Source organism: Dipodomys ordii, unplaced genomic scaffold, assembly GCF_000151885.1.
Source record: "Dipodomys ordii isolate 6190 unplaced genomic scaffold, Dord_2.0 Scaffold49, whole genome shotgun sequence".
Taxonomy (NCBI): Eukaryota; Metazoa; Chordata; class Mammalia; order Rodentia; family Heteromyidae; genus Dipodomys; species Dipodomys ordii.
The window spans coordinates 9,539,235-9,560,881 of NW_012267265.1; the positions used below are offsets into that span (position 1 = coordinate 9,539,235).

The window sequence follows — 21,647 nt, forward strand, 5'->3', positions numbered from 1 at the left end:
GTGTTAAAATTATCAATATATGCATGACTCAAATGTCTCTAAAATGATCCATTAACGCTACAGTGAATACAATGCATCAACACTTGCCAGGGGACTTCTAACTAAAAGTTAACAGTGGTAATACTGTATTTTTTTGCTTTATTAATAGCAACAATAACAAAATTGGTCAAAATACCTCAGAGTTTAAAAGACTCTCCAACTTTGCCTACTAATATGTATTCTATTTTATCTTTAATGAAAAGGAAAAGCCTTTATTTCATTTTAATTTATTTTTCTACTTTGGTAGTGAATTTTAGTATGGCCTTTCCCAGGGCCTAATGTTCATTTAAGCATACACTATAACTGCTTTTAATAAAGTTTTTGAAAAATTTCTGAGGTATCACAAATGGTTACAGGAGAAAAATATTTCCCTTATATGTTTTCCTTTCTTCTTTAATAAAATATAATTACTTAGTTGGATTAATTGACTTGATTTTATCAAGAATTAGTATCATTTTGGAATATTCAAATTTGCCTTTTAGACTAGAATCAAAAGACTTTCAGCCATTTTTCAAGCTTTCTAGGTTGAAAGAAGTTGAAAGTCAAGTCTAAAAACCACCATCTTAAGATATATTCATGCAAACATAGAGTTGTTGAGTGATGAAGATATGTTTCAAAATTTCTTTGCATTCCTCTTTCTGTTTGCATGACTTAATCATTCAAGTACAAGCTCCTTGTGAAAATTCTCTGGGACTGAGACAAAAATGGCATAATTTGGGAAGACAGTAGATTTCAGAGAATACTATGCCACTGCAACAAAAATGGTTTTGATTGTAGAAAAGAGAGGCAAATAACCTTTAACATCTGACTGTAATAATGAATATTCACAGCATCTAAATGAGACTTCATCACTCAGAGCTATATCCACCCATTCTCCACCTCTTGTGCAGAGATTTCTTGTCCTTCATGGTGTTCCAAAAGTTCATATAATACTTTGAAGCGAGAAATAATCAGTGTTGGGTTATTGATCCATATAGTCCTCTTCTAAGGTCTAACAGCAGTAATCGCCTTGTCTTCTGTCAGAAGTCTTTATCCCAGCCTGACATCTCATCTGGTGGTACTCCCTTTTCAGGCGGATACTTGTCAAAGTAGCTGTGATCTATGGGTCCACTGATCTAATACAGAAAAAGTTGAACCAAAGACCAAGATAATGTTGACTAAGCATATTACAATTGAGCCGAAGCCTTTTCTTTTGTCTTATATATTTTATTATCTTTAAGTAGTTGTATAAAAAGAGTTACCATTCAACAAATCAGTTTACAAGTACAATGTATCTTAATTGATGTCACCCTTTCAGGGTGATGCTTTTACTAGTTGAACCTTGATTTCATGATATAGACTCTTGTAAATTGCAGATAATGAATAAAATGGTTCATTACTATCATGTAGTAAGAGTCTTAGCCTTGTGAGTTCCCCTTCCTCATTAGAAACAAATGTTTTAGTCATTAGACTAACTCATGAGGAGATATCTGGTATGACGAGTTATTTTCTAAAAAAACTATGCCAGCAATAATACACACTTTTATCAGATTTAAAAATATTTTAAGTAAATATTAAAAATTCTAAGATTTACACCTTCTACTTTTTAGAAGCTTCTGACCAATAGTGAATTTTTATATGGCTAACTCATTCCTATAAATTAAGTAATTTATAATTAAGGGGTAATTAAGATATTTATGACCTTGTTAAAAGATGAAAGAACAGTCTGGTATTAAATTATTTTGCAAATCAGGTAGCTTCAAATCCCTTTCTTTCCAGAAAAATTCAATAGTACCTAACTAAATAATAGATGACAAATCATTAAAAATACTCTATGTGATAGGTCATAATGTGTATGGAGAAATCATTCAGAAGTTCACACGACTCAGCCATTGTGTACAGCTAGTGGATGTACAAAGCTGAATTGTCAAGTTCAACACGCTATCGCTTCATGCTAATATTTTTTTCTGAAAGAAACATGAGAGCCTCATGGTGTACATTTGGAAACTGACACCTGATTTTTTTTAAATAAAAGACTAAATAGTGGTGGGTGTCAGTGGCCTCATGCCTGTAACCCTAGCTACTCAGAGGCTGAGATCTGAGGATTATAGTTCAAAGCCAGGCAGCATAGGTGGGAAAGTCTGTGAGATTAACCAATAAAAACTGGAAATGGAGTTGTGGTTCAAATGATAGAGTGCTAGCTTTGAAATAAAAATCAACCAAAAGAAATGGTATAAACAGTATGGAGAATGAACACTTCTGTGATTATTGACACTATCAAAACATTACCATAACTTCAATGAAATATATCTAGTATGATCTAAATACCACCAAGATCTGACATCCATCATTTAAACAGTAGAAATTTAAACAGTAGAAATTTCATATCCTTTTGTTCTCTTTTTGTTTCCATTCCATTTTACTTATAAAATCCATCTTAATGTAATAGCATTTATGCTTGACAATATTACTTGATCATCTTTAACTTTAGCTTATATTTTCAATTTCTGTGACAAGTATTTTTCCTAGAGTGATATAATTATGGTTTGAATAGCATACAGTATCAAATGACATAAATAATCACAATCTCCTAAAGGTAATTCTTAAATGAGACATTTTATCTGCTTGTCTGTCCAACTCCATTTTGGGACATAAGTGGCATTGCCATTTAATTAGTTCTTGAAAAGTGACTTCACACTCATCAACGAAGCAATATTATTGAGTCTCTATACTCTGAATTACTAGTAAATTTTCACTTTTATTTAAACACTTTCAAACTGCCTTTTGCTTTTATTTTTATTTCATAATTCTATCTCTCTTCCTCACATATTTGAATATTGAGTATTGAGGAATTGATTACTGAGAAATTTAGCAACATATCATTCTTCTATTAAAGGATTCAGCCTGATAACTGTCCAAGAAGCACAGTGACTCACCCAAATCAGTTACAAGAATCAGAGACCTTAGACCTTAACACCTAGATCTGTTCTATAATACAGGCCTTACTCAGTTTGCCTCTTTCCTAATAAGATTTCTCCCCCTACCCCCAACATGTGTCAAACTGTATCTTTAAAAAATATTGTATTAATTAATTTAGTATCTGTAAGTTGTGGTAAAAGGAGTTGCCGCTTAACAAAGCAGTTTATGAATATATGTATCTTTGTCATCATCCCTTTCCAATGTTCTCACCTATCCCTTCCCTATATACCCCTTCTCTCACCCTTTTTAATTTTGTCCAATAAACAACAAATTCTTGACTGCATTCTCCCCTTTTTCCTCTCTTCATTCTTCTACTCTTTCTTTTCTTGAAAGAGGTGGGGTGGGGTCAAGGGAAAAACACTTTTAAGGAACCACCTAGATATGGTACGCATGTGCATGGACACACAGACACATCTGCCTTTCATACCCCCCTCCCTAAAATCTGTTTGGAAAAACAAATTCCAAGGACAAAATCAAGAAAGTAATATAGTAAATACCATACCTCTCTTCGTAAAGGTGATGGAAGGTTCCTTGCCTTCAGTCCCTCCCAGTTGAACCCATTTAGCCACCTGAGGAATGAGAGAATGTTGCTTATTTAATAAACTATTAGCAAGCTATGTATTCATCCATTTATATATTTCTCTACCTGATTTATCTATTTATCCTCTCTCTCTCTCTCTCTCTCTCTCTCTCTCTCTCTCTCTCACTGTTGACCTGTCTTTGCTTCCACTTAGGATCAGTTCCTCTTCTGTATACTTGACTCCATTGCCTCTTTTCTATTCAAATCCATATTCAAATTCTCCTTTCTCCAGTCTTTGTTCCTGGATCATTACCACCAATATAGAAACACCATAAACACCAAACCCCATCTTTAACCTCAGTTCCCTTCTCTCAGTCCATTTCTCTCTTTCCCATACTAGGAGAAAATCCTTGCAAGGGTTAACTACTCTACATATCCATTTTTCTGTTGATTATGCTGCAGTCTGGTTTCATTCCCTCCACCTTGAGTCCCAGTTTTCCTTTTACTTGCTAAAATGCTTCGTTCATCTGACTTCCACATTCTACTGTCTGAGTGTTATGCTTCATCCACTGTGATTTCCTGTTGAAGGGGGTGTGCTCCAGAACCCAGTCCTTCTCTTTTCAGTCACCCTGGTTTCCTACATTAATCTCATTCAGTCTCATGGTTTTCAATAACATTTACATTCTAATGTCCCTCTTCCCACTTAGGAGCTTCCCAGTGGTTTAACAAACTTCCATCTGCAAATGTTGTTATCACTGTTGTTTAAGAGGCAACTAGCATATACATATCATACTCAGATTGGAGCTCCACATTTTCTCCAGCCAACTTGCTTCACCCATTAGCCACCCCAGCATGCTAAGAACTCTCCCACTTTAAGGCCTCTGCACCCAATGATGGACTATTCTTTATCTCTCAGTATCTTCAGGTCTTGCCTCAAAGATCATCCTCATAGCAGGGGCTTTTAAAGCCATCTACTATAATATTACAACCTTTCTCACCTGCTTCTCAATACCTTACCATTCTTCTCAGCCTTATTTTTATCTCATTACCTATCTCATGAACTGTCTAGCTCATCTTGTTGATTTCTTTGGCTTATCTTACTTTCTATTTCTTCCTCTAGGCTATAAGCTCCAACTCAGCAAGGAGTTTTATCCCTTTCCTTAATATTTGAGAAAGTATGAGACACAGAATAGGGCTCAATAAATATCTGTAGAATCTTAAGCAGGAGCACAAACTTGCACAGGAGTGGCTACTATATAAGGGCATAATACCACAATGACATGGGAATGATGTCCCTGCTAATGTGAATATAAAAAGCTGCAAGACAGTGGAAAAACCTCCCATGCTCCCGGATTAGAAGGATTAACTTCGTGAAGATGTTAATACTGCCAAAAGCTATCTATAAATTCAATGTGATACCTATCAATATCCCAACCTCATTCTTCAATGAAATAGAAGAAGCAATCCAAAAGTTCATATGGAACAATAAAAGACCCCAAACAACAAAAACAATTCTTAGTAGAAAGAACAATACTAGGGGAATATCAACCAAATTTCAAACTCTACTACAAAGCCATAGTAATAAAAACAGCTTCCTACTGGCTCAAGAACAGACCTGGGAAGCAATGGAATACTACTGGAGACCCAGAAATGAACCCACAGACCTATAGCCACCTAATGTTTGACAAGGGAGCTAAAGAAATAGAATGGAAGACAGCCTTTTTAGTAACTGGTGCTGGCAAAATTGGTTAAACACTTGTAGAAAACTAAAGCTATATCTGTATATATCACCCTGCACCAGAATCAACTCCAAATGGATCAAAGACCTCAAGACCTCAAAGTCAAAGCAGACACCCTGAAAACATTACAGGAAGAAATAGAAGAAACTCTAGGATTCCTTGGCACAGGCCAAAATTTTCTTAATAGACATCCAGAAACAACAAATCAAAGAAAGTTTGGACAAATGGGATTACATGAAGCTGCAGAGCTTCTGCAAGGCAAAGGACATAGCTAGCAAGACCAATAAAAAGCCCATGGACTGGGAGAAGATCTTCACTAGTGTACAACAGACAAAGTCTCATATCTAAAATATTTAGAACTCAAAAAACGAAAGCCCACAATAACAAATCCTCAATTAAACAACTGCCTGATAAATAAGTGGGCTAAAAACTTAATGAGACACTTCTTTGAAGAGGAAATAAGAATGGCCAATAGACATGAAGAAATGCTGAACATCTCTAGCCATACAAGAAATGCAAATCAAGACAGCATTGAGATTCCACCTCACCCCTGTCAGAATGGTTATAATCAAGAAATCTAGAAACAACAAATGCTGGAGGGGATGTAGCCAAAAGGGAACCCTACTTCATTGTTGGTGGGAGTGTAAACTTGTTCAACCACTTTGGAAAGCAGTATGGAGGATCCTCAAAAGACTCCACATAGAGCTCCCCCCATGACCCAGCAATCCCACTTTTGGGCATTTACCCAAATGATCACAAACAAGGTCATACCAAAGCTACCAGTACAACCATGTTTATCACAGCATTATTCACCATAGCTAAGATATGGAAACAACCCCAATGCCCCTCAGTAGATGAATGGATCAAGAAAATGTGGTGTATATACACAATGGAATTCTATGCCTCCAGCAGAAAGAATGACATTGCCCCATTTGTTAGGAAATGTAAAGACTTGGAAAAAATTATATTAAGTGAAGTAAGCCAGGCCCAAAGAAACATAGGTCCCATGGTTTCCCTTGTTTGCAATGTCTAGTACAGGTCTATGACAAACAGAGAAGGTCAAAAGCTATGTACATATGATCACATGAGATAATGTTAAGCAAAATATACCACAAGACTGGGACACAAGGAGTTTTTTTCTTGCTTGCTATTGTTTTTAATGTACTTATAATTCACTATGTGATTCTTTTGTTTCTCTTGTAAGTTCTTCCCCCATGGCATAACCCCTGTTTTCACTGTATTTGATTCCGGTGTTCTGCATCTTGTATATAAATTTTTGAAATTTGGGGAGAGGAAGGGGTATAGCGGAATGCTTAAATGGGGATGCAGTTTGACCTTTTGTGATAATGAGATATACAGGACACTATGTTGAAAATGAACTTTACAATGTCGGGTGGAGGAGGGAGGAGTTGGGGAGGTGGGTCAAAGGAGGAAATGACAATGCTCCATAGGAAATGTACTCATTACCCTACTCATGTAATTGTAACCCCTCTGTACAGTATCTTTACAATTAAAAAAAAGTTTCAAGACAAGGGAGTATTTTATAGTGATATTTTAAAATGCAGAACTAAGTTGATAAGAAGATAAAGCTTTTCCTTACTTCTATAACATTTATCTCAAAGGACTATTCTCATATATATATTATATACACATATATGATACACATATTTTATATATATATATATATTTATAAAAAGTTTGCTAGACTATAAATGCAATACCAAAATTCTGGAGTCCTCACTTCTCTTAAACACAATCTCTCTCTGTTTGTCTCTGTCTATCTGCCTCTCAACCTCTTCTCAGAATCTTATAAATAATGTGGAATAATACACTTCTGTATCCACTGATCTTTTCTGTGGCGATACTGAGGTCAGCCAATAAAAATTTATGACAAATGAAGGAAGAAAGGGGGGAAGTGGCACTGTGGCTCAAGTGGTAGAGTGCTTTCTTTGAGCTAAAGAGCTCAGGGACAGTGCCAAGACCCAGAGTTAAAGCCCCATGACTGACAAAAATAAATAAAAATAAATAAATAAAATAAAAAAGGAAGAAAGGGAGAAGAGAATGCAGTCATAAAATTCAATGTAAAAATTTTTCAAAAGTAAGGAAATAACCAACTCTTTAACAATTCAATGCATATCCTACAAAATTAAGAAAACTGTGGGAAATGGTGGAGTTGAGAGGGATGGAGGAGAATTATGAAAGGAGTGACATTGATCAAGATGCATTGTGTTCATCATAAACTGCTTTGTTGAATGGCAACTCTTCTGTGCAACTACTTTAAGATAATTTAAAAAATTATGGCAAGGCAAGTTGGTCTCAGATATCAAAAATGCAAAGATCTTACATTATAAATGTTTTCATTTGGTGGAAGACAACAGACAAAAATCCAAGTAAATAATATAAAACATTTAGTTTTATATACTAACAAGTATGACAAAGTGGTAGATGATGGCTGGATAAGAAAACCGGGGTTATACCATGGGGGAAGAACATACAAAAAAAACAAAAATAATTACATAGTACATTAAAAACAACAGCAACAAATATAAGACCTCTTCTGTCCCTATCTTGGGGTTCATTTCGCTTAGCATCATCTTATACAATCGTATGTACATAGCTTTTGATCTTGTACTGTGTGATTTTTTTTTTTTTTGCTTCTTTTGTATGTTCTTCGCCTGTGGTATAACCCCTGTTTTTACTGTATTTGATTCCAGTGCCCTGCATCTTGAATATACATTTTTCTAATTTGGGGAGGGGAAGGGAAATAGCAAAATACTGAAACAAGGATATAGGCTGATCCATTGTAACCATGATATGTACAAGACACTATGTTGAAAACAAATTTTACAACTTGGGGGAGAGGGAAGAGTTAGGGAGGTGAGGAGGGAAGGGATGATAGGGGAAAAACAAAGAAGAGGGTAACAATGCTCAATAGGAAATATATTCATTACCTTACTCATGAAACTGTAGCACCTTTATACAATATCTTTACAATAACATATCTTTGCAATAATATGCCTATAATATACATATATGAAGAAGTAAGTTGGAGGTGTTGATTTAGGCTAGGTTGTTATTTAAAGAAGTGATATTTGAATTAAAACTATATAAAGAAAAGAGTGATGTAATTAGAAGATCCAGGGCAATGACTTTCCAGATAGGAAAAACTAAAATATAAATGTAAGGAAAATGGGGGTGGGGAATGAAAAATAAAAGAGTATCTGAGAAATGGCCAAAGGCTAGTCCACGTTCAGATGTTTTAGGACATAGTAAGGAATCAAAATCTTTTGATGTAATGGAAGACAGTTCAAAATTCTAAGGAAATGGTTCATCATCTTGGGAGAGAAATCTGGCTCTGTCAAGGGTGATGGGGAGAGTGGGCAATGAGGGTAGGCTGCTGGGCATGATAACTGAGACTAGGGACTTGTGTCATTCCAGGGAAACAGTTCTCTCCCACCTCTCTCAACCTCTCTTCACCCCTGAGTGAGTGTAAGTGGAGTCCTTGACTGGATTTCCATATCCAAGTCTAAGTTTAGCAGTTGAAAAGGAACTAAAAACAGAGAAGGCTGACTCTAGTACATTCCATTTTAGTTACCATTTTGGTAGAAGCTGCTGGAACTCCAGTCAAAGAGTAAGAGTCAGACAACAACCCAGCTGTTTTATGTCCTTCTTCTGTCCTTGCTGGCAAACCACAGAGGTTCTGTTTTAGCCCCACCCATTAGCCTTCACACAGGCTGAAGCTCCATTTTCAGGGATTTCTAGGTACACAGTTCGGTGGACTCTGGCCACGGAGTATGGCAATCATTCCTTATAATGTATTTTCACAATGCTCTCTACCCAGTAGGTGTTCCCAACAATATTAATAGCAGTGATTTTTTTATTAATCCGCTAAATCAGGCAGCCGAACATTTCTTATGGTGGTGTACTTGTTGCAATTTGACTTATGTCAATATTTACTTAACATGAGTGGCCATTCACTTAACACTTGGAGTTTTGACACTAACCACATTTTAAGTAACCCAAATGCCAGCATGTGCTCTTGTGTGGAAAATATTCGCCAGAAATTATTAACATCAGCAGCTCATAAATTGCTTCTTTGTTTTTGAGAGAGTTGTAGACATTATTCTTAAAAGTAAAAATAATCTTATAATATTGAGAACAAATCATTCCTATTCTTATCAAGAAAGGATTAACTGTACCCAGGTTCTTTAGTCTTTTTTTAAAATAGGTGTTGAGAGACATGTCCAGTATTTAGTTATAGTGCACAGGGGAGAGAAAAGCTCTGTAATTATTTTTAAGATAAATAATTTAACATAAAATGGGAAAATATACATAACAATATGGCATAATTAGCTATATCACTGTTAAACAGAAAACTAAATGAATTGTTCTCTATGAAAAAATAGTTTAGGGAAAAATGAAAAACTCTAATGTCAAACCTTAAGAATATTCCTTTTCAATTCTGGTGGCAAGGTTATAAATCTTTTGTTTTAATTAAAATCCATTATTTGGAGAAGGAGGCAACTATCTTTTTCCCTAGCTCCCTCCTAACTTTATAGTTTAAGTAGCATGAAAATAGGAAAATAGAATGATAGCCTGTTTCTGAGCTCAGAAAATGCACTATAAAGTTGTTGTATCTTATTAGTCAAATCAACCCAGCACTCTGCACACTTATTCCACTGCCACACATAGCAAATGCAATCTTGCTTAGTAAGGATAGGCAAATTAATCCCAATAAGGAAGGATATTCAGAGTCCTTTATTATAATGCTTAGGTGAGGAAATCCTTTAGCATCCATTTGCATGTTTATCCAATCACAATCTGACAGCTACATTTAAATGAGTGTCAGGTAAATAAGAAAAAAATAAAGGATAATGCTAGATGGAGGCTGTTAACAATTATATCACTTCTGTTTCCCAACTACCTCAGAGCTAGACATGTTAATGAAGGGAAAGGGGACAATATATGGGACAAATCACTTTAATTGATGGGACACTTGTTTCCTCGAATGGTATGTTGATGTGAGAGAGGAAACTGTGGTAACAGCGTGAGATGCAGGAAGAAGATAAATTAGAATCTAAGACACAGAATGGGCTTCAAAATTAAAGGCAATCCAAAGGATAATAAAGAAGATTAAAATACTGCAAGCACTCTGATGTCTATAAAATTCACAACTATGCCTGTCTTTTCCTCTCTTCTCTGTCCCTCCCTCCTTCTCTTTCTAATTCATTCTGAAGGCAGAGCTCCACACAAGTTTACAATGTTGAATACATGGCTTTATTTCAAGGAAGTTCATGAATACATAGAGGATAGTTGAGAGCTTGGGGATTTATTTAATTATTTATCTAGAGGCTGTGCTGCTACTGTTAAGGAAAATGAATAGTGTTTCTATTCAGTAGCCACCTCGCTCCCTTTTGCTTCACTCTGTGCTCCTAATTTTTCAGTGAAAATATCCACAGAGGGCTGGGGAGTGTAGTTCACTGATAGTGTGTGCTTAGCATGCATGAAACCTGGGTTCCATCCCTAGTGCCAAAAGGAATTTAAAGAAGAAAAAAAGAAGACAAAGAAGGCAAGGAAGGAGGAGGAGGAGGAAGAAGAAGAAGAGGAGGAAAACAATCCATAGAGGACTCAGCTATTTTGGAGGTATTTGCATTTCTTAAGGTGAACACATCTGTATTTCATAATGAAATTCTTAGTTTTATTTTTGTTACCATCAATGTATTTTCGAAGTGATATTTTCTGTCAATTATAAACAAAATGATTACAGGACTTCCTCAGACACTTACTTTCAAACAACAAATGCTCCATGGCTTAAAGAGCCATATTTGACACTGGTGGCTCAAGCCTGTAATCCTAGCTACTCAGGAGGCTGAGATCTGAGGATCACACTTCAAAGCCAACCCAGGCAGGAAAGTCTATGAGACTTTTGTTTCCAATAAACCACCAGAGAACCAGAAGTGGTGCTGTGGCTCAAGTGGTAGAACACTCACTCACCTTGAGCTGAAGAGCTCAGGGACAATGCCCAGGCTCAGAGTTCAAGGCCCACGACTGACAAAAAAAAGAGCCATATTTGAATATTTAACCAAACCACAGAGGATGTTCCCAAGGATTCTGAAGGCCTTTAGAAATTCATATGACTAGAAATGGCATGGGGAAAAAGCATTATTTGAGATTTTGTGTAAACCAATGTACTTTGTCCCCAAAAGTAAAAATCAGCATGAGGCTTCAAATACATAATGTGAGTTAAACCCAAAATAGAATACAAATGACTTATGATGAAGTCATATATTGATAAACTCTTTGTAAGTTGCAAGTGCCCTAAATAGAAATACACTTAATTTACCAAGTACCATGGCTAACGTAACAGGCCACCCTAGAACTGGTTATTTTCCTCTTAATTGTGATGTGGGTGGATATGAGTTGTGCCCAGCACCTCAGGACACAATTTTAACACTTATCATTGGTCCAAAGGAAGATCAAAATCAAAACTTGTCATATAATTTCTTCTACATGCATATTGCTCTTCCACTAATATGACCTCAAAATTCTCCTTAGCATTATATAGTAGTTGATTGAACTGGCATAATCTCTTGAACATTAACAACAATAATTTGAATCTCTTTTAATTTACCCATTCAAAGTCATAATTAAAACTCAATTCCTTCACAGAATCCTAATTAGTATTTGAAGATAATTATAAGAACAGCAGTGGATTCAATGTAATTTTATAACTTGCTTTATGACTCACCCATTCTTGATATGAATTTCTAGCATTAAAAAGGTGTTTAGAGATTGATTACAATAACTATAGTAAAACTAGTAAAATATCAAGGAGAAAGCAAAATGCCATGAAGGCAAAACTGAGTCTATAAAGAGAACATTGTCATTTATAAAAAGAAGCTATCAAGATTAGTATATTATTCTATCAATTGCTATATTTTTTTTCTGGCCAAAGTAGCAACTATATACCTGTGCTTCTTTATGTCATTGATTCCATTCTTCAGATTTCCCAGCCTTTCTGTTGGATTTTGCCTGAAATGATAATTTTCCAAAGGCACTTTATAATATACTTATTTTTTGGTTAATTTAGTCACTCAAAACCATTCATCAAGTTTTTACCATGGGTTATATGTCTGAGTAAAGGAAGCTATGAATATATTGCCCCTAATTGAGTTAGTCCTTCAAGTAAACTATGAGTAATGCTTACTAAGCCCTATTTTACATAAGGACTTAGTTCTTAAGTCCATAAGACCATGAATCCTATTTTACGTAAGTCTTCTCTAGAATTCCTCAGCCTTGCTGGGGAAAACTGGGAGAGCTTTACAGAATCACTTACATCTAAACATGCAGAAATTCCATGTTCAAAGTTTATGAACTTTCAATGTTTTATTGTTCAAATATGGGGGAAAGAAGCAGCACAATAGACTTTAAGCCCCACCCCCGCAAAAAAAAACCCATGAATCTCCAATTTTCTGATAAATGATTTTCAGTAGTAAAAGGAATCTGGAACACTCAAAGTAAGATAGAAAAGTACTCTTTAAAAAGAAAAAAAAAGCAAAGATTGAAAGAAGCACATGTAGTAACACTATTATATCACTGATTTTTTTCCTCAAGATTATAAATTAATTCATTCATTTTAAACCAAGATGTATCCTTCTATTTTGTTCATAACAGTTCTATAAGATGATTTGCAAATGTAGTTTGCAAAACTGAATCCTTATACAGTGATTCTGTGACATGAGGTAAACTTAGATGCTAAAATAGACACAACCTTACTTTCAATGTAAGTTGGCAACACAGAAAAGCACAATAAGAAAATGTATAGAACTGAAACCCGCAAGCCTTAACATTTTCTCCAAAGCAAGCAGATTCTAGGGGTTATTCTCACCTGCAAAGTCTCCTGATCAAATCCTCAGGCCGCCTTGTTATCTTTCTGGGAAAATCCATTTTTTCAATTCCTTTTAGAATTAAATTGTAGGTCATCATTTGGTCAATTCCAGAAAAGGGTGGGCTAGAGAAAATTCAAAATAAAACACACTAAAACCATATTCTATGTCTCTTGTTCCTTCCTTCCTCTTCCTCTGCCTGCCTCTCTGTCCTTCCATCTTTCCCTTTTTCTCTTTTCCGTTCCCCTTCTCCTCGACTTTCCTCCCCTTTTCTTTCTCTCTTTCCTTCTCTCCCCTTTCTCTCACTTTATCACCAATTGTTTTATGAGAAATTTGAAATATGCTAGAAAGTAATTTCATTAATCTCATATCACATAATGGATGCATTTAAAGTGTAATTTGGTATCTAAAAATAAAATGAACACACACAGCATGACAGAAGAAAGTGTGATTGTTTTTTAGCTACAGTAAAATAGGAAAAAAAATTCTTCTCCTGAGCTGACAGTGGAACAGAGGTGTTAGTACAGAGAAGGAATGAGCTACACTGTTATCTGTGGGCTGGAAACAGGAAGTAAAAAGTCATCATTTAGGAATGGGCTAGAGTGTTCTGGAACTATAAGGTGGGCAGGTGAGTGGATAAGCAGAAAAGAGGTATAAGGAACACCAGTAACATCATACAACACTAGTGGGATCTGGGAGTATATTCTGAGCCATGATCTAATTTACAGCAACCAGAGTCATCTTTTTCTTTTTTTAATTCACAAGGAATAAACTGTGATGTAGGGATGGTCAAAGGCCAGATAGGCCGGTGGAGGGCAGTAGAATTGAAGGTGGTGAGACATGTTTAAAGTTTTAATCTATCTAGACTATGAAATGGACTGGCTAGTGTGTCCTCCTATCAAATTTATACATTGAAACCTTAATCCCAGCATGATAGTAATTGGAGGTAGAATCTGTAGACATGAGGATGGAATTCTCATGAATGAAATCAATTCCCTTTAGGCAGAGCACACATTGGTGGCTAGTGGTCTTCCCACCATCTGATGATCGAATAATAAGTCAGAAGTTTTTAACTAGGATGAGTCCTTGTCACAACTCCGTCTTCCTGACAGCCTGATCTGGGATTTCCAACCACTAACACAGTAAGAAATAAATGTCTGCTGTTTGAGCTACCAAGTTTATGGTGCTTTATTATAGACAGCTTATGCCAGAATAGATAGGAAAGCCAACAGGATTTGCTAATGGGGTGAAAGTCGTGTGGAGGAGAAAGACAAGATTCAAGAACGATGTTAATGTGTTGTAGTCCAGATGTCCATAGAAGAGAGCTATAAGCATCCATTATGAGCTTAAACTTTAAGTCTCTTCACTTACAGAAGAAAGACTGAAGTGAAATGGAATGTCCCCAAAAGGTTCATATGTTAAGGACTAGACTGCAGCCTCAGAAGGTGGTAGAACCTAAGGAAAGAAATTAAGTCCCTGGGATGTATTCTTGGATGGGATACTGGGACTTAAATCTCTGCGCTGTGTCAATCAGCAAGTGAACACTCCTTTGTCACACACTTTGGTCATGATGCACTTTTCTGCTATAGTTTCAATGCAAGAAAGCCAACTACTTCCTTTAAGGTGTTTATGTCAGGCATTTTGTCATAGCAATGAAAAGCTGACAACTCAATGGGGGTGCAAACAGATTAAGTGGAAAGGACTCAGGGTCATTGTGTGTGTGTGTGTGTGTGTGTGTGTGTGTGTGTGTGTGTGTGTGCGCGCGCTGCTTCTGTGGGTTGAACTCAGGGCTTGGACATTGTCTTTGAGATTTGTGCTTAAAGTTAGCATTCTACCATCTGAACCACAGTTCCACTTCCAACTTTTTGCAAATAAAATTTTTATAGACTTTCTTGCCTGGGCTAGTTATGAACCACAATCCTCAGATCTTGGCCTCCTGAATAATTAGGATTGCATGTGTGAGCCACATGCACTTAGCCTTCAAGGCCTACTTTTGATTTTTTGGTAGTTCTGGGGTTTGTACTCAAGGTTTCATGCTTGCTATGCTGAGCCAAGCCTCCAACCCTCCAACTTCTTATCACCTGAGCCATGATCCACTTACTTGGGACTTCTCATCAGAGCTGGGATCACAGCCCCATGCCACCACATCTAATTTCCCTTCTATGAAGAAAACCCAGCAACTAAGATGACCTTGAGCCACCATTCAATGAAAACTTATTTTCAATGAATGGTTACCTGGAAAAATTTGCTTCTTCCAAATTTGAAGCAATAAATACTTGAAAATGATTACAGATAATGTAAAAAGGTTTTTAATATCTGCTTCTCCAATGCTTATGGACAAAATTTGAATCAAGTCACAGGAAATATAACATGAAAATTTATGGTGTAAGAAGCTTAAAAATGCTAAACGTTAGTGGCACAGTAATAGTCTAGTATGTCTGAGGCCCTAGGTTTCATCATTAACACTGAAAATAAAAAAAATTAAGAAGACACTGAAGTTTTATTCTTACAAAGTAACCCCATCAATGGACCCATTCCAGTATTTCTTCTTTTTTTCTTCTTTTTCTTTTTGTTGGTCATGAGTGAACTCTTGGGCTGGGTGCTGTCCCTCAGCTCTTCTGCTCAAGGCAAGTGCTCTACCACTTGAGCCACAATGCCACTTTCAGTTTTCTGGTGGTTAATTGGAGATGAGTCTCACAGACTTTCCTGCCTAAGCTGACTTTGAACCACAATCCTCATATCTCAGCCTCCTGAGTAGCCAGGATTACAGGCCTGACAACTGTGCCCAGCCCATTCCAGTATTTCTTTTTTTTTTCTTTCTTTTTTAAAAATTTTATTGTGAAAATACTGTACAAAGGGGTTACAATTACATGGGCAAGGTAATGAGTACATTTCTTATCGAGCATTGTTGCCTCCTCCTTTGTTTCCCCTTCCTCTTCCCCTCCCCACTTCCCGCCAAAGTTGTAAAGTTCATTTTTTGACATAATGACTTGTACATCTCATTGTTGCAATGGGTCCACTTGTATCCCTATTTAAATGATTTGTTTTTTCCCTTCCCATCCATAAATTATACCAACATCAAATACAGTGAAAACAGGGTTATACCATGAGAGAGGACATACAAAGCAACAAAAAAATCTTATAAATATGTTAGAAACAATAGCAAGAAAGAAAAACCACTTGAGTCCTTATTTTGGAGTTCATTTCGCCTAACATCAACTTATCTGACCTTTTCTGCTTGTCTCAGATATATACTAGATATTGCAAATAAGGGAAACCATGGGACCTATGTTTCTTTGGGCCTGGCTTACTTCACTTAATATATATTTTTTCAAGTCTTTCCATTCCCTAACAAATGGGGCAATGTCATTCTTTCTGATGGAGGCATAGAATTCCATTGTGTGTATATACCACATTTTCTTGATCCAGTATTTCTTAACCTATGTCATGCAAATCTTCTCTAAAATGAAGATTGGGAGTATTTGGTTACAAAGCAATGTGAGAATGATCATAAACCAAATATGTGTAATGGTAAGTATGTCACATTTAGAGCCACAAAGATCTGATCAAATTACCTATCTTTTTTTTTATTGTGAAAATACTGTACAGAGGGGTTACAATTACATGGGCAAGATAATGAGTACATTTCTAATCAAGCATTGTAGCCTCCTCCTTTGTTTCCCCTTCCCATCCCATCCTCCCCTCCCCCCCCATTCCTCTCCCCCCCCAAAGTTGTAAAGTTTATTTTCGACATAACAACTTGTACATCTCATTGTTGCAATGGGTCCACCTGTATCCCTATTTAAACGATTTGTTTTTCAAATTACCTATCCTGAACAAACTCTGGTTTCTAGTTTTCTTAACCTTTTAAATTTAAACCATAGAAATAATTGTAAAAATTTAAATCATAAAGTAATAATAAAAATTCCTGACTTATCTTCCATACAAGTATATAAAAATTAAACTAAACTGGATAATACGTATATGACTGCTTTGTGAACCATAAAGTGTTTTACAAATGTGAGTTAGTATTCCATATATTCTGTATTGGGGGAGATATTCATGAGTATGTATGCTAAATATTTGGGACACTGCACTTGTTAATATGATCTTTTAATCTCTTTGGGGATGACAACTAAATATTAACTTCTAAAACCCTGCCGTGTCTTGTCTTCATTCATTAGCACTTCTGGAAAGGAGTTGACAGAGGGATTAAAAATGAAACGAAAAACAGAACCTTCTCTTAGAATTTTTGTTTAATGATACCCAGGGAAAATGGAAGGATGTGGCTAATTTTGGTTTGATTGATCAAAAAATTCAACTGGACTAGAAAAATATCTATTTGAATTGAGAAAAAATCAGCATGTACCCACTTTCTTTCTCTTATTCTGCATTATCAAAACCTTCACAGACTCAATCTATTATTTATAATAATGAACCTTCCCCTTTCAGTTAAACCAGAGTGATCTGCCACTTTTTGCCATCAGCTTCCTGAATCTTTTCTCCACAGTGTAAAATTCCAAGCCCACTAAATGAAAAGGGGGAAAGGGACATACTTTAAAAAGATTTCCAAAATGTTATACTTTTGAGTTCTACCATTTGTGAATCACTTTTACATGTGTCCGAGGAAGAGATTGGAGAATACTTGAAGGTTCACACTTACTTTCCCGTTAGAAGCTCATACACCAGGATTCCCAGGGACCAAAAGTCGACACTGAAGTCATGTCCTTTGTTGAGAATGACCTCAGGAGCTACATACTCTGGAGTTCCACAGAATGTCCATGTTTTCTGTCCAGAACCTATTTTCTTAGCAAAGCCAAAGTCAACCTGCAAAAATATTGCCAAAGAAAATGTCAGTGATTGTTAAACCTATTACTGTTATTATTGTTGTTGTTACTATTATATTTTTTGTTCGTCCTGTAGCCTCAGGACTCAAAGCACTGTCCCTGAACTTCTTTTGCTCAAAGATAGTGCTCTACCTTGAGCCACAGCACCTCTTCCAGCATTTTCTGAGTAGTTTAGTAGAGCTAAGAGTCTCTCAGACTTTTTGACCCTGGCTGGCTTTGAACTGTGATCTCCTGAGGAGCTAGGATTACATGCTGTGCATGTACATTTTAATAGTTTTGGTATGCGTAGACTGTTTCAATAATAGAGCAACAATCTTGAATTTAAATTAAAGCTAACACATTGGAAAAATCACCTAAATATTAAGAGTGAGTGAAGTAGAAAATCCACCATTTTTTTGGTTCAAATACTAATACTGAAATCATTTTTTTTAACCTTAAATGAATCTCTTGGGAACCTGACATTTTATTCATACTTTGTAGTATTTATCACATAATGACAAAGATTTGCTTCCTAGGGGAAAAAAAGCATCTAAATAACCTAATTCAAAGTAGGCTTTTACTATTTTTTTCATACTCAGTTTGAATCACAAAATCTATATCTAAGAGGTGGCTGGGAGATATTATGAGATTAAAATTTGTAACTTGCTGAGATTAGCACAAGTACTATTCCTTGGAGAAAGAGCCAACATGAAAATCCTAGCTAATATATAAAGATTGAAATTTAAGAGACAAGGAGGCAATGTTTATAACTACACTTGTATGCACTAGTGTATGGGAATGTTGTATTTTGTTGGTTTATTACTGGCTCTCATTTCATCTTTAATTGTACTTAATTTTCCTCTTAAGTTCATTAGCTATTTAGAAGAGTTTTTCCTACTTTTTAAAAGCAGTGTATTTTAATTTGAATTGCCGATTTCTCTGGTAATATTTGCATAGTGGTCCACAGAGATCAAAATTTTAGAATGTATAGAAGCAGATGATTTTCTTTATTTCCTTTGATCCTAAAAAAAAAAAAAACCAGACCTATCCAAATTGTTGTTCCTAATACAGAAGACCTTGGATCTTCTCTATCAAGTCCTGTGCATTTTCTATTAAAATCATACCATCTTTGATATCAATATGGACCATCACAATGCCTTGGTCTTTTCTTTTCTCCCCCCACTCTAGGTAACAGAAAGGTAAGTTCCTTCATTTATTCATTCATTCAGGAATTATTTGTTGAATAACACTACATGGAAAGTATCTGGACTAAAAGACAGCCCAAGTTCCAATAAATCTGATTGAACAGAAAAGATCAGTATTAAACATAGAAATGTATCGTCAATAATGATAATATAATGCCACATAGTAGCGTATGCTATGAGGAAAGAAACAGCAGAGCTACGTCCATGAACAATATGGGAGCAGCGATCTGTAAGTATCTGAGCAAGAGTGACATTGCCAAGAGTTCAGAGCTGGCACAAATGCCTTGAGGTGAAAATATGCTTGCTAAATTCACAGCTTGGCAAGAAGATCAGTATGGCTGCCCCATAATGTGGAGAAAAGCAGGAAGTGAGGACAGACTCTGGAGAGCATATGAAAACCACAGGAAAAACTTTGAAGTGTTCTTCTAAGAAGTCATCATAAGATTAAGAAAAAGAGTATGATGGTATGGTCTGACTTACGTATTAAAGGGATCAAAGGGGAAAGAAAGCAGATCTTACTCCTTTTATGTTCTCAAAATCCACTAGTAAAGTAAATTTTTTTAGAAGGAGCATCTCAAACTAAGATCTAGAGTATACAAGTTTCCTTTGTCAGTACTAATTTTCTATCATTAAACATGGCTCACATTAAGGTAATTTTTTTAAAAAATATTAAGTCTCTACTGCCTGCAGTAAGCTTGATGGTTTTAAGATACTTTCAAATCTTCAGCCATGATTTGCATCATTTAGAAACAGACAAATTATCATTGTGGCTTGCTGGAGCTTGTGTCCGGTAAGTATGAGCTTTTTCCCAGAAGTTTCTCTCTGGGTCAGTAAATTTGTCAGATACTGGTTCTCTCAGATACATAAAAATGGAAACGAAATGACCAGTCTAATTAAGCCAGATGATTCATGAAAACATAACATTCTGAAAAAATATTTATGTGGCATTTTTAGGGCATTTTCTTTACCCAAGTCTAGACAAGGGTAAAATGGAATCTGTTTATCCTGCCTGCCAACACCCGAAGTTAATTTAATGTCCTTCTGATACTAATGCCCTTCCTCTAAACAGCCAACAATGATGTTTTACACTAAGTATCAGTGAGAGACAGAGACCAAAACAGAGCCAGAGAGGGAGACAGAGAAAAGAGAGAAAGACTCAGACAGGCAAACAGAGACATAGAGACAAGTACAGAGAAAGAGATAGACTAAGGTATGAGTGGATACTCTGTTATTACAACAGCCCATTCTTTGTCACGCTATGGTGATGCAGCTGAAATATTCAGTCTTTGATTGAAATACTCTGGCAAGATAAAGGGAAGTTTTGTATGCATAAGAGCAAACCATAAAACTCTTAAGTCTCATATCATCATCTCCTTGAAGCCCACCTCGAATTACAGAACCTACTTTTCCCTCCTACAAAATTCCCCAACACAATTTACATTCCATGGTTACATTTCTGATAGCAGCAGTATCTACTTGGGTTTGAATAAACCTAGATTCTTGAGTAGAGGTGAATGCAGTTTTATACTACTTATAACATGGCAGATTTTCAACTCATGTTTGTTGAAAAAATGAAGCAATAACTGTTAATATCATTTCAATAAGATATAAATATAGCTAACTGCATTTTAATTACATAGCTAATTTGTCTACCAATAGAATATGGTTAGAATCAATGTTTCATTTTTATGTCTAAAGTTGAGAAATGTGTGACACACACATATATAAATATATAATACAAATAGGAATTACAAAGCACAGCATAAAACAACCTCAGGCCACCACCTGCTAAATAGCTAGAAGATAACAAAGAGATAGCCTTATTGTATGACTCCCAGTGTCTTCCTGCTTGTTGCTAAGGGTGCACCAGTGCTCAGGAATTTGCTTGAGTTTATTTCACCACATATCTAACATCTCCAAATATTATGTAACTTTCAGTCATTAAATCAGACTTATCTTGGGGAAAATGAGATTTTTTTGTCCAAAATTACATTTATGAATTTAATGTACACTGATACATTTATTTTCACTGCTTTACCATAATGCCATGAATTAATATACCATGATTTTTTTGCCCATTCTGCTGATGATGGACATTTACGTTATTACTCATTTTGTATTACTACAGAAATGCTTCTATAGAACTAATTTCTCATATTATCTAGTGGATAGGTGTAAGGAACTAGGAATACTGTGTCAATGTAGTATCTTATTAGATATTGCCCAACTTCTTTGCAAAGGGATTGAACTGTCATCACCTCCTTTACAGGAAGTATGTAAGAGCTCTTGTCCTGCCCCCTCATCATCATTTTTTTTGGGGGGGGGTGGTCGTGGCTCTGAGCTCTGGGCCTGGGCACTGTCCCTCAGCTCTTCAGCTCAAGGCTAGCGCTCTACCACTTGAGCCACAGCGCCACTTCTGGCTTTTTTCTTTGTGCTTATATGGTGCTGAGGAATCGAACCCAGGGCCTCAGGCA

The 21,647-nt window shown here is 36.0% G+C and overlaps 1 protein-coding gene across 2 annotated transcripts in view; it reads right to left on the reverse strand.

The window, feature by feature from the left end:
* Positions 1-793: 793 nt before the first annotated feature.
* The window catches only part of Prkg2 (protein kinase, cGMP-dependent, type II), a 114,238-nt gene continuing 93,384 nt past the window's right edge, over positions 794-21,647 (reverse strand). The window contains exons 15-19 of one of the 2 annotated variants that reach the window (XM_013020145.1): positions 17,806-17,969; positions 13,145-13,267; positions 12,226-12,288; positions 3,500-3,566; positions 794-1,154 (exon numbers count right to left, since the gene is read on the reverse strand). In XM_013020145.1, coding sequence (XP_012875599.1) covers positions 1,059-1,154; positions 3,500-3,566; positions 12,226-12,288; positions 13,145-13,267; positions 17,806-17,969 — 513 coding nt within the window. In that variant the 3' untranslated portion in view covers positions 794-1,058. The remainder of the gene's footprint in view (positions 1,155-3,499; positions 3,567-12,225; positions 12,289-13,144; positions 13,268-17,805; positions 17,970-21,647) is intronic. The other variant, XM_013020144.1, reaches the window with a different exon arrangement.